Genomic DNA, 22,829 nt, shown 5'->3' with positions numbered 1-22,829 from the left:
GTCCATTGTCTCTTCCAACCCGTTTCATCATCACGATAAGTTGACATTCCTGTCCATTATCTCTTCCCACCTGTTTCCTCGTTCAAGATAAGTTGACATTCCTGTCCAATGTCGCTTCCCACCGTTTCCTCATCAGGATAAGTTGACATTCCTGTCCATTGTCGCTTCCCACCCGTTTCCTCATCAGGATAAGTTGACATTCCTGTCCATTGTCTCTTCCCACCCGTTTCCTCATCAGGATAATTTGACATTCCTGTCCATTGTCTCTTCCCACCCGTTTCCTCATCAAGATAAGTAGGCATTCCTGTCCATTGTCGCTTCCCACCTGTTTCCTCGTTCAAGATAAGTTGACATTTCTGTCCATTGTCTATTTCCACCCGTTTCCTCACCAAGATAAGTTGACATTCCTGTCCATTGTCGCTTCCCATCTGTTTCCTCATCAAGATGAGTTGACATTCCTGTCCATTGTCGCTTCCCGCCGTTTCCTCATCAGGATAAGTTGACATTCCTGTCCATTGTCGCTTCCCACCCGTTTCCTCATCAGGATAAGTTGACATTCCTGTCCATTGTCTCTTCCCACCCGTTTCCTCATCAGGATAATTTGACATTCCTGTCCATTGTCTCTTCCCACCCGTTTCCTCATCAAGAGAAGTAGGCATTCCTGTCCATTGTCGCTTCCCACCTGTTTCCTCGTTCAAGATAAGTTGACATTTCTGTCCATTGTCTATTTCCACCCGTTTCCTCATCAAGATAAGTTGACATTCCTGTCCATTGTCGCTTCCCATCTGTTTCCTCATCAAGATGAGTTGACATTCCTGTCCATTGTCGCTTCCCACCGTTTCCTCATCAGGATAAGTTGACATTCCTGTCCATTGTCGCTTCCCACCTGTTTCCTCGTTCAAGATAAGTTGACATTTCTGTCCATTGTCTATTTCCACCCGTTTCCTCATCAAGATAAGTTGACATTCCTGTCCATTGTCGCTTCCCATCTGTTTCCTCATCAAGAGAAGCTGACATTCCTGTCCATTGTCGCTTCCCACCGTTTCCTCATCAGGATAAGTTGACATTCCTGTCCATTGTCGCTTCCCACCCGTTCCTCATCAGGATAAGTTGACATTCCTGTCCATTGTCTCTTCCCACCTGGTTCCTCATCAAAACAAGCTGACATTCCTGTCCATTGTCTCTTTCCACCTGGTTCCTCATCAAAATAAGTTGACATTCCTTTCCATTGTCTCTTCCCACCTGTTTCACCATCAAGATAAGTTGACATTCCTGTCCATTGTCTCTTCCAACCCGTTTCATCATCACGATAAGTTGACATTCCTGTCCATTATCTCTTCCCACCCGTTCCCTCGTTCAAGATAAGTTGACATTCCTGTCCAATGTCGCTTCCCACCGTTTCCTCATCAGGATAAGTTGACATTCCTGTCCATTGTCGCTTCCCACCCGTTTCCTCATCAGGATAAGTTGACATTCCTGTCCATTGTCTCTTCCCACCCGTTTCCTCATCAGGATAATTTGACATTCCTGTCCATTGTCTCTTCCCACCCGTTTCCTCATCAAGATAAGTAGGCATTCCTGTCCATTGTCGCTTCCCACCTGTTTCCTCGTTCAAGATAAGTTGACATATCTGTCCATTGTCTATTTCCACCCGTTTCCTCATCAAGATAAGTTGACATTCCTGTCCATTGTCGCTTCCCATCTGTTTCCTCATCAAGATGAGTTGACATTCCTGTCCATTGTCGCTTCCCACCGTTTCCTCATCAGGATAAGTTGACATTCCTGTCCATTGTCTCTTCCAACCCGTTTCATCATCACGATAAGTTGACATTCCTGTCCATTATCTCTTCCCACCTGTTTCCTCGTTCAAGATAAGTTGACATTCCTGTCCAATGTCGCTTCCCACCGTTTCCTCATGAGGATAAGTTGACATTCCTGTCCATTGTCGCTTCCCACCCGTTTCCTCATCAGGATAAGTTGACATTCCTGTCCATTGTCTCTTCCCACCCGTTTCCTCATCAGGATAATTTGACATTCCTGTCCATTGTCTCTTCCCACCCGTTTCCTCATCAAGATAAGTAGGCATTCCTGTCCATTGTCACTTCCCACCTGTTTCCTCGTTCAAGATAAGTTGACATTTCTGTCCATTGTCTATTTCCACCCGTTTCCTCATCAAGATAAGTTGACATTCCTGTCCATTGTCGCTTCCCATCTGTTTCCTCATCAAGATGAGTTGACATTCCTGTCCATTGTCGCTTCCCGCCGTTTCCTCATCAGGATAAGTTGACATTCCTGTCCATTGTCGCTTCCCACCCGTTTCCTCATCAGGATAAGTTGACATTCCTGTCCATTGTCTCTTCCCACCCGTTTCCTCATCAGGATAATTTGACATTCCTGTCCATTGTCTCTTCCCACCCGTTTCCTCATCAAGAGAAGTAGGCATTCCTGTCCATTGTCGCTTCCCACCTGTTTCCTCGTTCAAGATAAGTTGACATTTCTGTCCATTGTCTATTTCCACCCGTTTCCTCATCAAGATAAGTTGACATTCCTGTCCATTGTCGCTTCCCATCTGTTTCCTCATCAAGATGAGTTGACATTCCTGTCCATTGTCGCTTCCCACCGTTTCCTCATCAGGATAAGTTGACATTCCTGTCCATTGTCGCTTCCCACCTGTTTCCTCGTTCAAGATAAGTTGACATTTCTGTCCATTGTCTATTTCCACCCGTTTCCTCATCAAGATAAGTTGACATTCCTGTCCATTGTCGCTTCCCATCTGTTTCCTCATCAAGAGAAGCTGACATTCCTGTCCATTGTCGCTTCCCACCGTTTCCTCATCAGGATAAGTTGACATTCCTGTCCATTGTCGCTTCCCACCCGTTCCTCATCAGGATAAGTTGACATTCCTGTCCATTGTCTCTTCCCACCTGGTTCCTCATCAAAACAAGCTGACATTCCTGTCCATTGTCTCTTTCCACCTGGTTCCTCATCAAAATAAGTTGACATTCCTTTCCATTGTCTCTTCCCACCTGTTTCACCATCAAGATAAGTTGACATTCCTGTCCATTGTCTCTTCCAACCCGTTTCATCATCACGATAAGTTGACATTCCTGTCCATTATCTCTTCCCACCCGTTCCCTCGTTCAAGATAAGTTGACATTCCTGTCCAATGTCGCTTCCCACCGTTTCCTCATCAGGATAAGTTGACATTCCTGTCCATTGTCGCTTCCCACCCGTTTCCTCATCAGGATAAGTTGACATTCCTGTCCATTGTCTCTTCCCACCCGTTTCCTCATCAGGATAATTTGACATTCCTGTCCATTGTCTCTTCCCACCCGTTTCCTCATCAAGATAAGTAGGCATTCCTGTCCATTGTCGCTTCCCACCTGTTTCCTCGTTCAAGATAAGTTGACATTTCTGTCCATTGTCTATTTCCACCCGTTTCCTCATCAAGATAAGTTGACATTCCTGTCCATTGTCGCTTCCCATCTGTTTCCTCATCAAGATGAGTTGACATTCCTGTCCATTGTCGCTTCCCACCGTTTCCTCATCAGGATAAGTTGACATTCCTGTCCATTGTCGCTTCCCACCCGTTTCCTCATCAGGATAAGTTGACATTCCTGTCCATTGTCTCTTCCCACCCGTTTCCTCATCGGGATAATTTGACTTTCCTGTCCATTGTCTCTTCCCACCCGTTTCCTCATCAAGATAAGTAGGCATTCCTGTCCATTGTCGCTTCCCACCTGTTTCCTCGTTCAAGATAAGTTGACATTCCTGTCCATTGTCTCTTCCCACCTGGTTCCTCATCAGGATAATTTGACATTCCTGTCCATTGTCTCTTCCCACCCGTTTCCTCATCAAGATAAGTAGGCATTCCTGTCCATTGTCGCTTCCCACCTGTTTCCTCGTTCAAGATAAGTTGACATTTCTGTCCATTGTCTATTTCCACCCGTTTCCTCATCAAGATAAGTTGACATTCCTGTCCATTGTCGCTTCCCATCTGTTTCCTCATCAAGATGAGTTGACATTCCTGTCCATTGTCGCTTCCCACCGTTTCCTCATCAGGATAAGTTGACATTCCTGTCCATTGTCGCTTCCCACCTGTTTCCTCGTTCAAGATAAGTTGACATTTCTGTCCATTGTCTATTTCCACCCGTTTCCTCATCAAGATAAGTTGACATTCCTGTCCATTGTCGCTTCCCATATGTTTCCTCATCAAGATAAGTTGACATTCCTGTCCATTGTCGCTTCCCACTTGTTTCCTCATCAAGATAAGTTGACATTCCTGTCCATTGTCGCTTCCCACCGTTTCCTCATCAGGATAAGTTGACATTCCTGTCCATTGTCGCTTCCCACTTGTTTCCTCATCAAGATAAGTTGACATTCCTGTCCATTGTCGCTTCCCATCTGTTTCCTCATCAAGATGAGTTGACATTCCTGTCCATTGTTGCTTCCCACCGTTTCCTCATCAGGATAAGTTGACATTCCTGTCCATTGTCGCTTCCCACCCGTTTCCTCATCAGGATAAGTTGACATTCCTGTCCATTGTCTCTTCCCACCCGTTTCCTCATCAGGATAATTTGACATTCCTGTCCATTGTCTCTTCCCACCCGTTTCCTCATCAAGATAAGTAGGCATTCCTGTCCATTGTCGCTTCCCACCTGTTTCCTCGTCCAAGATAAGTTGACATTTCTGTCCATTGTCTATTTCCACCCGTTTCCTCATCAAGATAAGTTGACATTCCTGTCCATTGTCGCTTCCCATCTGTTTCCTCATCAAGATGAGTTGACATTCCTGTCCATTGTCGCTTCCCACCGTTTCCTCATCAGGATAAGTTGACATTCCTGTCCATTGTCGCTTCCCACTTGTTTCCTCGTTCAAGATAAGTTGACATTTCTGTCCATTGTCTATTTCCACCCGTTTCCTCATCAGGATAAGTTGACATTCCTGTCCATTGTCGCTTCCCATCTGTTTCCTCATCAAGAGAAGCTGACATTCCTGTCCATTGGCGCTTCCCACCGTTTCCTCATCAGGATAAGTTGACATTCCTGTCCATTGTCGCTTCCCACCGTTTCCTCATCAGGATAAGTTGACATTCCTGTCCATTGTCTCTTCCCACCTGGTTCCTCATCAAAACAAGCTGACATTCCTGTCCATTGTCTCTTTCCACCTGGTTCCTCATCAAAATAAGTTGACATTCCTTTCCATTGTCTCTTCCCACCTGTTTCACCATCAAGATAAGTTGACATTCCTGTCCATTGTCTCTTCCAACCCGTTTCATCATCACGATAAGTTGACATTCCTGTCCATTATCTCTTCCCACCTGTTTCCTCGTTCAAGATAAGTTGACATTCCTGTCCAATGTCGCTTCCCACCGTTTCCTCATCAGGATAAGTTGACATTCCTGTCCATTGTCGCTTCCCACCCGTTTCCTCATCAGGATAAGTTGACATTCCTGTCCATTGTCTCTTCCCACCCGTTTCCTCATCAAGATAAGTAGGCATTCCTGTCCATTGTCGCTTCCCACCTGTTTCCTCGTTCAAGATAAGTTGACATTTCTGTCCATTGTCTATTTCCACCCGTTTCCTCATCAAGATAAGTTGACATTCCTGTCCATTGTCGCTTCCCATCTGTTTCCTCATCAAGATGAGTTGACATTCCTGTCCATTGTCGCTTCCCACCGTTTCCTCATCAGGATAAGTTGACATTCCTGTCCATTGTCGCTTCCCACCTGTTTCCTCGTTCAAGATAAGTTGACATTTCTGTCCATTGTCTATTTCCACCCGTTTCCTCATCAAGATAAGTTGACATTCCTGTCCATTGTCGCTTCCCATATGTTTCCTCATCAAGATAAGTTGACATTCCTGTCCATTGTCGCTTCCCACTTGTTTCCTCATCAAGATAAGTTGACATTCCTGTCCATTGTCGCTTCCCACCGTTTCCTCATCAGGATAAGTTGACATTCCTGTCCATTGTCGCTTCCCACTTGTTTCCTCATCAAGATAAGTTGACATTCCTGTCCATTGTCGCTTCCCATCTGTTTCCTCATCAAGATGAGTTGACATTCCTGTCCATTGTTGCTTCCCACCGTTTCCTCATCAGGATAAGTTGACATTCCTGTCCATTGTCGCTTCCCACCCGTTTCCTCATCAGGATAAGTTGACATTCCTGTCCATTGTCTCTTCCCACCCGTTTCCTCATCAGGATAATTTGACATTCCTGTCCATTGTCTCTTCCCACCCGTTTCCTCATCAAGATAAGTAGGCATTCCTGTCCATTGTCGCTTCCCACCTGTTTCCTCGTCCAAGATAAGTTGACATTTCTGTCCATTGTCTATTTCCACCCGTTTCCTCATCAAGATAAGTTGACATTCCTGTCCATTGTCGCTTCCCATCTGTTTCCTCATCAAGATGAGTTGACATTCCTGTCCATTGTCGCTTCCCACCGTTTCCTCATCAGGATAAGTTGACATTCCTGTCCATTGTCGCTTCCCACTTGTTTCCTCGTTCAAGATAAGTTGACATTTCTGTCCATTGTCTATTTCCACCCGTTTCCTCATCAGGATAAGTTGACATTCCTGTCCATTGTCGCTTCCCATCTGTTTCCTCATCAAGAGAAGCTGACATTCCTGTCCATTGGCGCTTCCCACCGTTTCCTCATCAGGATAAGTTGACATTCCTGTCCATTGTCGCTTCCCACCGTTTCCTCATCAGGATAAGTTGACATTCCTGTCCATTGTCTCTTCCCACCTGGTTCCTCATCAAAACAAGCTGACATTCCTGTCCATTGTCTCTTTCCACCTGGTTCCTCATCAAAATAAGTTGACATTCCTTTCCATTGTCTCTTCCCACCTGTTTCACCATCAAGATAAGTTGACATTCCTGTCCATTGTCTCTTCCAACCCGTTTCATCATCACGATAAGTTGACATTCCTGTCCATTATCTCTTCCCACCTGTTTCCTCGTTCAAGATAAGTTGACATTCCTGTCCAATGTCGCTTCCCACCGTTTCCTCATCAGGATAAGTTGACATTCCTGTCCATTGTCGCTTCCCACCCGTTTCCTCATCAGGATAAGTTGACATTCCTGTCCATTGTCTCTTCCCACCCGTTTCCTCATCAGGATAAGTTGACATTCCTGTCCATTGTCTCTTCCCACCCGTTTCCTCATAAAGATAAGTAGGCATTCCTGTCCATTGTCGCTTCCCACCTGTTTCCTCGTTCAAGATAAGTTGACATTTCTGTCCATTGTCTATTTCCACCCGTTTCCTCATCAAGATAAGTTGACATTCCTGTCCATTGTCGCTTCCAATCTGTTTCCTCATCAAGATGAGTTGACATTCCTGTCCATTGTCGCTTCCCACCGTTTCCTCATCAGGATAAGTTGACATTCCTGTCCATTGTCGCTTCCCACCCGTTTCCTCATCAGGATAAGTTGACATTCCTGTCCATTGTCTCTTCCCACCCGTTTCCTCATCAGGATAATTTGACATTCCTGTCCATTGTCTCTTCCCACCCGTTTCCTCATCAAGATAAGTAGGCATTCCTGTCCATTGTCGCTTCCCACCTGTTTCCTCGTTCAAGATAAGTTGACATTCCTGTCCATTGTCTCTTCCCACCTGGTTCCTCATCAAAACAAGCTGACATTCCTGTCCATTGTCTCTTTCCACCTGGTTCCTCATCAAAATAAGTTGACATTCCTTTCCATTGTCTCTTCCCACCCGTTTCACCATCAAGATAAGTTGACATTCCTGTCCATTGTCTCTTCCAACCCGTTTCATCATCACGATAAGTTGACATTCCTGTCCATTATCTCTTCCCACCCGTTTCCTCGTTCAAGATAAGTTGACATTCCTGTCCAATGTCGCTTCCCACCGTTTCCTCATCAGGATAAGTTGACATTCCTGTCCATTGTCGCTTCCCACCCGTTTCCTCATCAAGATAAGTTGACATTTCTGTCCATTGTCTATTTCCACCCGTTTCCTCATCAAGATAAGTTGACATTCCTGTCCATTGTCGCTTCCCATCTGTTTCCTCATCAAGAGAAGCTGACATTCCTGTCCATTGTCGCTTCCCACCGTTTCCTCATCAGGATAAGTTGACATTCCTGTCCATTGTCGCTTCCCACCCGTTTCCTCATCAGGATAAGTTGACATTCCTGTCCATTGTCTCTTCCCACCTGGTTCCTCATCAAAACAAGCTGACATTCCTGTCCATTGTCTCTTTCCACCTGGTTCCTCATCAAAATAAGTTGACATTCCTTTCCATTGTCTCTTCCCACCTGTTTCACCATCAAGATAAGTTGACATTCCTGTCCATTGTCTCTTCCAACCCGTTTCATCATCACGATAAGTTGACATTCCTGTCCATTATCTCTTCCCACCTGTTTCCTCGTTCAAGATAAGTTGACATTCCTGTCCAATGTCGCTTCCCACCGTTTCCTCATCAGGATAAGTTGACATTCCTGTCCATTGTCGCTTCCCACCCGTTTCCTCATCAGGATAAGTTGACATTCCTGTCCATTGTCTCTTCCCACCCGTTTCCTCATCAGGATAATTTGACATTCCTGTCCATTGTCTCTTCCCACCCGTTTCCTCATCAAGATAAGTAGGCATTCCTGTCCATTGTCGCTTCCCACCTGTTTCCTCGTTCAAGATAAGTTGACATTTCTGTCCATTGTCTATTTCCACCCGTTTCCTCATCAAGATAAGTTGACATTCCTGTCCATTGTCGCTTCCAATCTGTTTCCTCATCAAGATGAGTTGACATTCCTGTCCATTGTCGCTTCCCACCGTTTCCTCATCAGGATAAGTTGACATTCCTGTCCATTGTCGCTTCCCACCCATTTCCTCATCAGGATAAGTTGACATTCCTGTCCATTGTCTCTTCCCACCCGTTTCCTCAGCAGGATAATTTGACATTCCTGTCCATTGTCTCTTCCCACCGTTTCCTCATCAAGATAAGTAGGCATTCCTGTCCATTGTCGCTTCCCACCTGTTTCCTCGTTCAAGATAAGTTGACATTCCTGTCCATTGTCTCTTCCCACCTGGTTCCTCATCAAAACAAGCTGACATTCCTGTCCATTGTCTCTTTCCACCTGGTTCCTCATCAAAATAAGTTGACATTCCTTTCCATTGTCTCTTCCACCCGTTTCACCATCAAGATAAGTTGACATTCCTGTCCATTGTCTCTTCCAACCCGTTTCATCATCACGATAAGTTGACATTCCTGTCCATTATCTCTTCCCACCCGTTTCCTCGTTCAAGATAAGTTGACATTCCTGTCCAATGTCGCTTCCCACCGTTTCCTCATCAGGATAAGTTGACATTCCTGTCCATTGTCGCTTCCCACCCGTTTCCTCATCAGGATAAGTTGACATTCCTGTCCATTGTCTCTTCCCACCCGTTTCCTCATCAGGATAATTTGACATTCCTGTCCATTGTCTCTTCCCACCCGTTTCCTCATCAAGATAAGTAGGCATTCCTGTCCATTGTCGCTTCCCACCTGTTTCCTCGTTCAAGATAAGTTGACATTTCTGTCCATTGTCTATTTCCACCTGTTTCCTCATCAAAACAAGCTGACATTCCTGTCCATTGTCTCTTTCCACCTGGTTCCTCATCAAAATAAGTTGACATTCCTTTCCATTGTCTCTTCCCACCCGTTTCACCATCAAGATAAGTTGACATTCCTGTCCATTGTCTCTTCCAACCCGTTTCATCATCACGATAAGTTGACATTCCTGTCCATTATCTCTTCCCACCCGTTTCCTCGTTCAAGATAAGTTGACATTCCTGTCCAATGTCGCTTCCCACCGTTTCCTCATCAGGATACGTTGACATTCCTGTCCATTGTCGCTTCCCACCCGTTTCCTCATCAGGATAAGTTGACATTCCTGTCCATTGTCTCTTCCCACCCGTTTCCTCATCAGGATAATTTGACATTCCTGTCCATTGTCTCTTCCCACCCGTTTCCTCATCAAGATAAGTAGGCATTCCTGTCCATTGTCGCTTCCCACCTGTTTCCTCGTTCAAGATAAGTTGACATTTCTGTCCATTGTCTATTTCCACCCGTTTCCTCATCAAGATAAGTTGACATTCCTGTCCATTGTCGCTTCCCATCTGTTTCCTCATCAAGATGAGTTGACATTCCTGTCCATTGTCGCTTCCCACCCGTTTCCTCATCAGGATAAGTTGACATTCCTGTCCATTGTCTCTTCCCACCCGTTTCCTCATCAGGATAATTTGACATTCCTGTCCATTGTCTCTTCCCACCCGTTTCCTCATTAAGATAAGTAGGCATTCCTGTCCATTGTCGCTTCCCACCTGTTTCCTCGTTCAAGATAAGTTGACATTTCTGTCCATTGTCTATTTCCACCCGTTTCCTCATCAAGATAAGTTGACATTCCTGTCCATTGTCGCTTCCCATCTGTTTCCTCATCAAGATGAGTTGACATTCCTGTCCATTGTCTCTTCCCACCTGTTTCCTCATCAAGATAAGCAGACATTCCTTTCCATTGTCTCTTTCCATCCGTTTCCTTATCAAGATAAGTTGACATTCCTGTCCATTGTCTCTTCCCACCCGTTTCACCATCAAGATAAGTTGGCATTCCTGTCCATTGTCGCTTCCCACCTGTTTCCTCGTTCAAGATAAGTTGATATTCCTGTCCATTGTCTATTTCCACCCGTTTCCTCATCAAGATAAGTTGACATTCCTGTCCATTGTCGCTTCCCATCTGTTTCCTCATCAAGAGGAGATGACATTCCTGTCCATTGTCGCTTCCCACCGTTTCCTCATCAGGATAAGTTGACATTCCTGTCCATTGTCGCTTCCCACCTGTTTCCTCATCAAGATAAGTTGACATTCCTGTCCATTGTCTCTTCCAACCCGTTTCATCATCAAGATAAGTTGACATTCCTGTCCATTGTCGCTTCCCACCCGTTTCCTCATCAGGATAAGTTGACATTCCTGTCCATTGTCTCTTCCCACCCGTTTCCTCATCAGGATAATTTGACATTCCTGTCCATTGTCTCTTCCCACCCGTTTCCTCATCAAGATAAGTAGGCATTCCTGTCCATTGTCGCTTCCCACCTGTTTCCTCGTTCAAGATAAGTTGACATTTCTGTCCATTGTCTATTTCCACCTGTTTCCTCATCAAAACAAGCTGACATTCCTGTCCATTGTCTCTTTCCACCTGGTTCCTCATCAAAATAAGTTGACATTCCTTTCCATTGTCTCTTCCCACCTGTTTCACCATCAAGATAAGTTGACATTCCTGTCCATTGTCTCTTCCAACCCGTTTCATCATCAAGATAAGTTGACATTCCTGTCCATTATCTCTTCCCACCCGTTTCCTCGTTCAAGATAAGTTGACATTCCTGTCCAATGTCGCTTCCCACCGTTTCCTCATCAGGATAAGTTGACATTCCTGTCCATTGTCGCTTCCCACCCGTTTCCTCATCAGGATAAGTTGACATTCCTGTCCATTGTCTCTTCCCACCCGTTTCCTCATCAGGATAATTTGACATTCCTGTCCATTGTCTCTTCCCACCCGTTTCCTCATCAAGATAAGTAGGCATTCCTGTCCATTGTCGCTTCCCACCTGTTTCCTCGTTCAAGATAAGTTGACATTTCTGTCCATTGTCTATTTCCACCCGTTTCCTCATCAAGATAAGTTGACATTCCTGTCCATTGTCGCTTCCCATCTGTTTCCTCATCAAGATGAGTTGACATTCCTGTCCATTGTCGCTTCCCACCGTTTCCTCATCAGGATAAGTTGACATTCCTGTCCATTGTCGCTTCCCACCTGTTTCCTCATCAAGATAAGTTGACATTCCTGTCCATTGTCGCTTCCCATCTGTTTCCTCATCAAGATGAGTTGACATTCCTGTCCATTGTCGCTTCCCACCGTTTCCTCATCAGGATAAGTTGACATTCCTGTCCATTGTCGCTTCCCACCCGTTTCCTCATCAGGATAAGTTGACATTCCTGTCCATTGTCTCTTCCCACCCGTTTCCTCAGCAGGATAATTTGACATTCCTGTCCATTGTCTCTTCCCACCCGTTTCCTCATCAAGATAAGTAGGCATTCCTGTCCATTGTCGCTTCCCACCTGTTTCCTCGTTCAAGATAAGTTGACATTTCTGTCCATTGTCTATTTCCACCCGTTTCCTCATCAAGATAAGTTGACATTCCTGTCCATTGTCGCTTCCCATCTGTTTCCTCATCAAGATGAGTTGACATTCCTGTCCATTGTCGCTTCCCACCGTTTCCTCATCAGGATAAGTTGACATTCCTGTCCATTGTCGCTTCCCACCTGTTTCCTCGTTGAAGATAAGTTGACATTTCTGTCCATTGTCTATTTCCACCCGTTTCCTCATCAAGATAAGTTGACATTCCTGTCCATTGTCGCTTCCCATCTGTTTCCTCATCAAGAGAAGCTGACATTCCTGTCCATTGTCGCTTCCCACCGTTTCCTCATCAGGATAAGTTGACATTCCTGTCCATTGTCGCTTCCCACCTGTTTCCTCATCAGGATAAGTTGACATTCCTGTCCATTGTCTCTTCCCACCTGGTTCCTCATCAAAACAAGCTGACATTCCTGTCCATTGTCTCTTTCCACCTGGTTCCTCATCAAAATAAGTTGACATTCCTTTCCATTGTCTCTTCCCACCTGTTTCACCATCAAGATAAGTTGACATTCCTGTCCATTGTCTCTTCCAACCCGTTTCATCATCACGATAAGTTGACATTCCTGTCCATTATCTCTTCCCACCTGTTTCCTCGTTCAAGATAAGTTGACATTCCTGTCCAATGTCGCTTCCCACCGTTTCCTCATCAGGATAAGTTGACATTCCTGTCCATTGTCGCTTCCCACCCGTTTCCTCATCAGGATAAGTTGACATTCCTGTCCATTGTCTCTTCCCACCCGTTTCCTCATCAGGATAATTTGACATTCCTGTCCATTGTCTCTTCCCACCCGTTTCCTCAAGATAAGTAGGCATTCCTGTCCATTGTCGCTTCCCACCTGTTTCCTCGTTCAAGATAAGTTGACATTTCTGTCCATTGTCTATTTCCACCCGTTTCCTCATCAAGATAAGTTGACATTCCTGTCCATTGTCGCTTCCCACCCGTTTCCTCATCAGGATAATTTGACATTCCTGTCCATTGTCTCTTCCCACCCGTTTCCTCATCAAGATAAGTAGGCATTCCTGTCCATTGTCGCTTCCCACCCGTTTCCTCGTTCAAGATAAGTTGACATTCCTGTCCATTGTCTCTTCCCACCCGTTTCCTCATCAGGATAATTTGACATTCCTGTCCATTGTCTCTTCCAACCCGTTTCCTCATCAAGATAAGTAGGCATTCCTGTCCATTGTCGCTTCCCACCTGTTTCCTCGTTCAAGATAAGTTGACATTTCTGTCCATTGTCTATTTCCACCCGTTTCCTCATCAAGATAAGTTGACATTCCTGTCCATTGTCGCTTCACATCTGTTTCCTCATCAAGATGAGTTGACATTCCTGTCCATTGTCGCTCCCCACCGTTTCCTCATCAGGATAAGTTGACATTCCTGTCCATTGTCGCTTCCCACCTGTTTCCTCGTTCAAGATAAGTTGATATTCCTGTCCATTGTCTATTTCCACCCGTTTCCTCATCAAGATAAGTTGACATTCCTGTCCATTGTCGCTTCCCATATGTTTCCTTATCAAGAGAAGATGACATTCCTGTCCATTGTCGCTTCCCACCGTTTCCTGATCAGGATAAGTTGACATTCCTGTCCATTGTCGCTTCCCACCTGTTTCCTCATCAAGAGAAGCTGACATTCCTGTCTATTGTCTCTTCCCACCTGTTTTCTCATCAAGATAAGTTGACATTCCTGTCCATTGTCACTTCCCATCTGTTTCCTCAACAAGATAAGTTGACATTCCTGTCCAATGTCACTTCCCACACGTTTCATCATCAAGATAAGTTGACATTCCTCTCCATTGTCGCTTCCCACCCGTTTCCTCATCAAGATGAGTTGACATTCCTGTCCATTGTCTCTTCGCACCCGTTTTCTCATCATGTTAATTTGATATTCTTGTCCATTGTCTCTTCCCACCCGTTTCCTCATCATGTTAATTTGACATTCTTGTCCATTGTCTCTTTCCACCTGGTTCCTTATCAAAACAAGCTGACATTCCTTTCTATTGTCTCTTCCAAACGTTTCCTCATCAAAATAAGTTGACATTCCTGTCCATTGTCTCTTTCCACCTGGTTCCTCATCAAAACAAGCTGACATTCCTGTCCATTGTCTCTTTCCACCTGGTTCCTCATCAAAATAAGTTGACATTCCTTTCCATTGTCTCTTCCCACCCGTTTCACCATCAAGATAAGTTGACATTCCTGTCCATTGTCTCTTCCAACCCGTTTCATCATCACGATAAGTTGACATTCCTGTCCATTATCTCTTCCCACCCGTTTCCTCGTTCAAGATAAGTTGACATTCCTGTCCAATGTCGCTTCCCACCGTTTCCTCATCAGGATACGTTGACATTCCTGTCCATTGTCGCTTCCCACCCGTTTCCTCATCAGGATAAGTTGACATTCCTGTCCATTGTCTCTTCCCACCCGTTTCCTCATCAGGATAATTTGACATTCCTGTCCATTGTCTCTTCCCACCCGTTTCCTCATCAAGATAAGTAGGCATTCCTGTCCATTGTCGCTTCCCACCTGTTTCCTCGTTCAAGATAAGTTGACATTTCTGTCCATTGTCTATTTCCACCCGTTTCCTCATCAAGATAAGTTGACATTCCTGTCCATTGTCGCTTCCCATCTGTTTCCTCATCAAGATGAGTTGACATTCCTGTCCATTGTCGCTTCCCACCCGTTTCCTCATCAGGATAAGTTGACATTCCTGTCCATTGTCTCTTCCCACCCGTTTCCTCATCAGGATAATTTGACATTCCTGTCCATTGTCTCTTCCCACCCGTTTCCTCATTAAGATAAGTAGGCATTCCTGTCCATTGTCGCTTCCCACCTGTTTCCTCGTTCAAGATAAGTTGACATTTCTGTCCATTGTCTATTTCCACCCGTTTCCTCATCAAGATAAGTTGACATTCCTGTCCATTGTCGCTTCCCATCTGTTTCCTCATCAAGATGAGTTGACATTCCTGTCCATTGTCTCTTCCCACCTGTTTCCTCATCAAGATAAGCAGACATTCCTTTCCATTGTCTCTTTCCATCCGTTTCCTTATCAAGATAAGTTGACATTCCTGTCCATTGTCTCTTCCCACCCGTTTCACCATCAAGATAAGTTGGCATTCCTGTCCATTGTCGCTTCCCACCTGTTTCCTCGTTCAAGATAAGTTGATATTCCTGTCCATTGTCTATTTCCACCCGTTTCCTCATCAAGATAAGTTGACATTCCTGTCCATTGTCGCTTCCCATCTGTTTCCTCATCAAGAGGAGATGACATTCCTGTCCATTGTCGCTTCCCACCGTTTCCTCATCAGGATAAGTTGACATTCCTGTCCATTGTCGCTTCCCACCTGTTTCCTCATCAAGATAAGTTGACATTCCTGTCCATTGTCTCTTCCCACCTGTTTCCTCATCAAGATAAGTTGACATTCCTGTCCATTGTCACTTCCCATCTGTTTCCTCATCAGGATAAGTTGACATTCCTGTCCATTGTCTCTTCCCACCCGTTTCCTCATCAGGATAATTTGACATTCCTGTCCATTGTCTCTTCCCACCCGTTTCCTCATCAAGATAAGTAGGCATTCCTGTCCATTGTCGCTTCCCACCTGTTTCCTCGTTCAAGATAAGTTGACATTTCTGTCCATTGTCTATTTCCACCCGTTTCCTCATCAAGATAAGTTGACATTCCTGTCCATTGTCGCTTCCCATCTGTTTCCTCATCAAGATGAGTTGACATTCCTGTCCATTGTCTCTTCCCACCTGTTTCCTCATCAAGATAAGCAGACATTCCTGTCCATTGTCTCTTTCCATCCGTTTCCTTATCAAGATAAGTTGACATTCCTGTCCATTGTCTCTTCCCACCCGTTTCACCATCAAGATAAGTAGGCATTCCTGTCCATTGTCTCTTCCCACCTGTTTCCTCGTTCAAGATAAGTTGACATTCCTGTCCATTGTCTATTTCCACCCGTTTCCTCATCAAGATAAGTTGACATTCCTGTCCATTGTCGCTTCCCATCTGTTTCCTCATCAAGAGAAGATGACATTCCTGTCCATTGTCGCTTCCCACCGTTTCCTCATCAGGATAAGTTGACATTCCTGTCCATTGTCGCTTCCCACCTGTTTCCTCATCAAGATAAGTTGACATTCCTGTCCATTGTCTCTTCCCACCTGTTTCCTCATCAAGATAAGTTGACATTCCTGTCCATTGTCACTTCCCATCTGTTTCCTCAACAAGATAAGTTGACATTCCTGTCCAATGTCACTTCCTACACGTTTCATCATCAAGATAAGTTGACATTCCTCTCCATTGTCGCTTCCCACCCGTTTCCTCATCAAGATGAGTTGACATTCCTGTCCATTGTCTCTTCGCACCCGTTTTCTCATCATGTTAATTTGACATTCTTGTCCATTGTCTTTTCCCACTCGTTTCCTCATCATGTTAATTTGACATTCTTGTCCATTGTCTCTTTCCACCTGGTTCCTTATCAAAACAAGCTGACATTCCTGTCTATTGTCTCTTCCCACTGTTTCCTCATCAAAATAAGTTGACATTCCTGTCCATTGTCTCTTTCCACCTGGTTCCTCATCAAAACAAGCTGACATTCCTGTCCATTGTCGCTTTCCACCTGGTTCCTCATCAAAATAAGTTGACATTCTTGTCCATTGTCTCTTTCCACCTGGTTCCTCATCAAAACAAGCTGACATTCCTCTCCAATGTCTCCTCCCACCCGTTTCCTCATCAGGATAAGTTGACATTCCTGTCCATTGTCTCTTCCCACCCGTTTCCTCATCAAAATAAGTTGACATTCCTGTCCATTGTCTCTCCCCACCCGTTTCCTCATCAAGATAAGTTGATATTCCTGTCCAATTTCGCTTCCAACCCGATTCATCATCAAGATAAGTTGACATTCCTCTCCATTGTCTCTTCCCACCCGTTTTCTCATCATGATAAGTTGACATTCCTGTCCATTGTCTCTTCCCATCTGTTTCCTCATCAAGATAAGCAGACATTCCTGTCCATTGTCTCTTTCCACCCGTTTCACCATCAAGATAAGTTGACATTCCTGTCCATTGTCTCTTCCGTTTCCTCATCAAGATAAATTGACATTCCTGTGCATTGTCTCTTCCCATCCGTTTCCTCATCAAGATAAGTTTACACAGAGTGTGTATAATGACATTATGGTTCTGAAAATGACGATCGTTAATGAAGTCATTCAAACTAATTGAGCTGATTTAAGGTCAGATCATTTGCAAGTACGTCGTGATGATTTTAGGGCATTTTCTCTCAATACTGACGCACTGAAAACAATGAGATTATTGCGAGAGTGACATTAATGCGAAAACTGAGATCATTGATATTTGCTCTCATTATTTAAACTGGGAATTTTATGTCTCAAAATTGACTGTAAACAAGAGAGCCCCATCTCTAGGCTATGCAATATTTTGAAATACAGATTGTCGAGTAGTATGCGCAGTTGGAAACTACATCCTATCCCTTTAGGTGGGGAAGGGGGATAAAACGAACTTACTCTATAAAAGTGAGTGAGTATGGTTTTACGCCGCTTTTAGCAATATTCCAGCAATATCACGGCGGGGGACACCAGAAATGAGCTTCACACATTGTACCCATGTCGGGAATCGAACCCGGGTCTTCGGCGTGACGAGCGAACGCTTTAACCACTAGGCTACCCGACCGCCCCTGGTCTATAACATGTTACATTTGCGATAAAACATCACAAGACATGATCATTTGCCATATAAATTGTATTTCCTGTTATGTTAGGCATTGTTTTACAAGCAGAGACCAAGTTTATACACTTGTACGTATAAGTTAAGCGGTTCGATTGGAATTAGGTTTCATTCAATACATCTCGGATAAACCTCAAGTTATTTTTCTCGAAAATTCCACTGGGATGGGGGGAGGTCGCATTTTTGGCTAGGGGTCGGCAGTCGCATTATTTAAATACGCAATAATTTCAAGATTCAAAGATGAAAGTATTTTGCCCTATCGATTCTGCAACTAATCATCATTTGATAAAGCTCTCTAGATTATACCTCCATTACACACTGTTTATAAGATTTGGAGACACATGCAAGTACATAATGTATATTATATGACATAACTATTAGACGTTCATGCAAATGATGAATGTGACAGTTTTCTTCTTTATCCGTTTACATCAGAACACGGATCATGCTTTGCAGCTGTAAGTCAATGGACTGTTCCGCTGTATTGCGTTATCTATTGTACGTCAGATATGTTGTGCTTTCTGTTTGGTGACAAAACCAGGACCTTTTTAATTCGTACTTGTGTCCAAAAAATGCGTACAAAGAGTGAGTGAGTTTTTTTAACGCCGATTTTAACAATATTCCAGTTATGTTACGGCGTGTCAGCTGAATGTGGGAGGAAAGCCCGAAGTGATGCAGGTTTCAGCCGTTTACCACTTCGGTGAAACCCACGAGCACGGGTATGGTGCTGGCAAACCTAGAACCATAATCGGGGCGAATCGGGATTCGAACTCACAATCATGGTTTTCTGGTGTGCCCAGGTGACGCAACTCTGCACAGCGGATCGCGGCGCCTTAGACGACTGGGCCACCCGTACCCCCTAAACAGTTTGACGTTGAGATTGCATGCATCATGTTGTGGTATCAACCCATCATGCTAACTGTACATTATCAGCAACATCTAATATTCTCAACATAGTTTGCAACGTATTGATCCAGAGTGCTGCGCTATTGTGAATAAACCAGTTGCCATAAATGTATCTTCATGTTATGCGTTGTTTAAACATACACAGGAACAGGTGTTAACGGAGTATCTCGTGTTTCGATAAGTATACTGAACAACAACAGTTCCTGTGTCATTGAATAAGATTTAATGTAAAGTTATGTTTTTCAACAAATCTGAAACAATTTCGGTTTGCAGCAGATAAAAGACTTCTGTAAGTGTTCAAATGGTTTGATTTGCCATACTGACTTCAGAAAATGCGTGATTTCATAAAAAAAACATGAACATGCCAAAATGTCAAAATGCCACCCCATACCATAACGCTGCCGCCCCCGAAACGATCTTCTTCCGTGACACAATGATTGACGTAACGTTCACCTCGACGTCGGTACACTCGAATCTGTCCATCGCTGTGGCTGAGGTGAAAACGAGACTCGTCAGTGAATAGAACTTGTCCCCACTGCATGGCCGTCCAGCGTAGACGCTGTCTGCACCACTGTAGACGTGCTTGGTGATGGTTTCCTCTCAGAATGGGACGTCTGGCGTGTCTTCTGGCGACAATCTCTGCACATCTGAGTCGACGACGTACGGTTTGTGAAGATATTCGTCAAAGGCCAGGGATGCTTCTTGCAGTCACTGTTGCTGGCTGGAATCGATTTCGTAGGTGTGTTGTTCGAATCCAGTTGTCCTGTCGATTATTGGTTACGCGTGGCCTGCCACTCCATGGATGGTCTCTGACAGCATTCGTCTGTTGCCACGTTGCCATCAACACCACATAAATTGTCTTGCATTATCACGTTGACTCGATCCTGCTTCAAGCATACCAATGGCTCGCAGACGCTCATTTTCGGACAGGCGTGGCATTTCGTAATGTTGAATAATTGCGTAATTGCGATTCTAAACAATGCATATGGAATCCCGTTAACGCACATGTTTTTATAGCCGTTCTTGGGTAGTGAAATGCATGGGCCTTGCATGAAAGTCAACTTTTGCAAGGAATGCACGCTTTTCTGTAGCAGTTGCGTTTTTGTGACTTGATTCCATACATGTACTACAATATTAAAAACCAAACTTTACTTGTTTGAAAAATACACTAAAATAATGGTGTCACAGGAACGTTTGTTGTTGAGTATAGTATCGAAGCCTGAGCAGGACGCTCGTGGAGGATTTCAAGATGCCCCCTCGTACAAAGATGGACACTGGTCTTATCGTTTGACGTGTTAACTATATTTAGTATGTGCATTTTAATTTCCCTTCACCCAGAGGATGCTCATATCACTACACTATTTTCACCCCGCTGAATGGATCAGTGTAAACTCGATTTTCATTCTCAGCTAACTGGGGAGTATACAACCCAAGATGCCTGTGAGGCGCTGGAAGGTTAACAGACACATTACAATTTCATCCTTCCGGGTACCCATTCACTGCTGGGTGAACAGAGGCACTTCTCGAACAGACTCACTTGCCCAAGGAGACGCCACATATGTTACATGTGCTTCAGTGTGGGGCAGGACCGAAGCCCTAGAAACTCTCAGGAGTCAAGGTGCTGAACGTGGTCACCCATCCGTCACCCAACCGACGTTGCTTAACATCCCCTGATTTGTGACCTGTGCGCTTTGCACAGGACCACGTGCCACCATGTAGGATTTCATGCTTGACGTGTATGACGTGGGCTTTGACGTAGTGCTTAACGTATTGTTAGTCGTAGTAATTGACACAGTGTTTGACGTAGGGTTTGACGAAATCTTTTTCGTAATCTTTGACGTAGTGTTCGACGTTGCGTTTGACGGAGTGTTTATCATAGTGTTGAGGTAGGGTTTTGCGTATTGATTGACGTATTGTTAGACGTAGTGTTTGAGGTAGGATTTGACGTAATGTTTAACACAGTGTTTGAGATAGGGTTTCACGTATTGTTTGACGTAGGATTTAACGTGTTTGATTGAGTTTAGGGTATGGTTTGAGGTGTGGTTTGACGTAGTGTTTTGTCTCATTTTTGACGTTGGGCTTGACGTAGGGTTAGGCATAGGGTTTTACGTAAGGTTTTTACATATGGTTTGCCACCGCTTGAACTTTAATTTACATCAGAGAGTGGCAGCTTTGGAGGGAAGCCCGAAGTGATTCATATGCAGGTCTCAGACGTTTACCACTGTGGCAAAACCAACGTCTACAAGTATTGTTCTGACACCCAAGAAACATTACCGGGGAAATCAGAGATTTGGAACCAAGGTCTGGCATGTCAAAGGGACTCAACTCTGCATAGCCTAATGAGTCGCCACAGACAACTCGGCCACCGGTGTTACCAGATACTATTCAACACCGATTATATATACTGCATACTTGGGGTGGGGATGTGAGGTGAAATGGGGTTTAACGTCGCGTCAAATATTATTGCACTTATATAGCGATGTGCATGCACGTGTTTCTGTGTGCGTGCGTGCGTGCGTGCGTGCGTGCGTGCGTGTGTGCGTGTACCAGTCCAGGCTGATGCCGATTTTATAGTGCTCGCCCACTGAGATACCATGCCGTAGGTTAAAATGAATACCCCACTCAGACACAGTATACTGACTCCGAGCAGACCAGTCCTTGTTTTAGCCCCTTAATGCCGAGCGCCAGACAGGGTAACAACAAGTACCGTCTTTTAGCGTCTTTTGGTAAGACGCGGCCGGGGATCGAACCCCGCACCTTCCGCTCCCCTGGCGGACGCTCCACCACTAGACCACGGAGGCGGTCTTTATATTGCTGTAACATCAACATACCAGATTGCACTCTTCCTTTCTGTCGGCGAGGCACAATTTGTATGTGACCTCATATATCATGGACGACGGCCCAGGGGTGAAGTATCCAGGCTTGTAGTCCATGCAGATCTTTGTGTCGGACTCTCTCCGTGGCAGCACGTCAACTAGCGCTTTCCCGGACTCGTCCGGACAGCTGAAGAGTTAAAAGAATGGACAAAAGTCATTAAGCCAGTTGAACAAGGAATCGCCATGAATGTGACCTCATGCAGTCACGATCAAATAAGTGTCTCAAAGAGATGTTTCGAGAATGGAGTTGCTAAAACATCGATAAACGCTTACATGAATGACAAAGAGCAACAGAAAACATGTTTAGAACATATTTACGAATTCTTAATCAATCAATCAATCTTTATTTCAAATACTGAAACGGTCACAGGCCTATAGTACATAAATACTTACAGTAGCAATCGGTGCAATAGGAATCACATATATCGTAACGAAATATCACATCTATAATGCAGAGGATCTGATGTTTATTGTATGGTATATACACATAGCAAGATATTTTGTGAGTTTCATTTTGAGACGACATGAGGATATAACATTTGTCTATTCTAGGATTCCGATAAAAATATGTATGTATGTATTCTTTTCTGATACTTGCATACAATTGGACAGACTAGCAAAAAATGGTATTCATCTTTTATCTCATGGCAAGTACAATATTTACACAATCTGTTTTCCCTTGATATCACTAAATGTCTACCTTTTTATTAGAAGGTCTTGAGAACTACATCTGAAACGGGATAGTGCTGTTCGGAATTTCTTAACATTCATATCCAAAAGACATTTTTGGGTAAGAATGAATGATTTAAAACAGGTGTAATGATTCAACTTATTGTGTAAACATAGTGAAGAGTACCACTTTTGAAAATACATATCGTTTAGCCTTTGTCTTAAATTATATACGAAACGATCTGGTACTGTTACATGTTGCTCTCTCCAAATGTACTCATACCCGCAAGATTGGAGTATCTTTTTTACACCCGAGACCCAGTTATATTTACCTCTGCTATCGTAAAGGATCATGTTGTAGCATTTTAAGCAATTTTATCCAATATTTTATTACTTTTATGTAACTAAATTTATACAAAGGGTATCTCCAACATTCCCCATAAACTGTAACATTTGGAGT

General features: G+C 44.2%; 1 protein-coding gene across 1 annotated transcript in view; it reads right to left on the bottom strand.

Moving 5' to 3' along the window:
- Positions 1–22,829, bottom strand: part of LOC124136773 — a 67,260-nt gene that overhangs the window by 4,772 nt on the left and 39,659 nt on the right. The window contains exon 21 of the mRNA XM_048380528.1: positions 21,656–21,827. Within this exon, the coding sequence (XP_048236485.1) occupies positions 21,656–21,827 (172 nt within the window). The remainder of the gene's footprint in view (positions 1–21,655; positions 21,828–22,829) is intronic.

This window comes from Haliotis rufescens, unplaced genomic scaffold (genome assembly GCF_023055435.1).
Source record: "Haliotis rufescens isolate VD_foot unplaced genomic scaffold, xgHalRufe1.0.p SCAF_31, whole genome shotgun sequence".
Classification (NCBI taxonomy): Eukaryota; Metazoa; Mollusca; class Gastropoda; order Lepetellida; family Haliotidae; genus Haliotis; species Haliotis rufescens.
The sequence above is the reverse complement of the archived record's forward strand: the minus strand, read 5'-3'. Positions and strand labels throughout refer to the sequence as shown.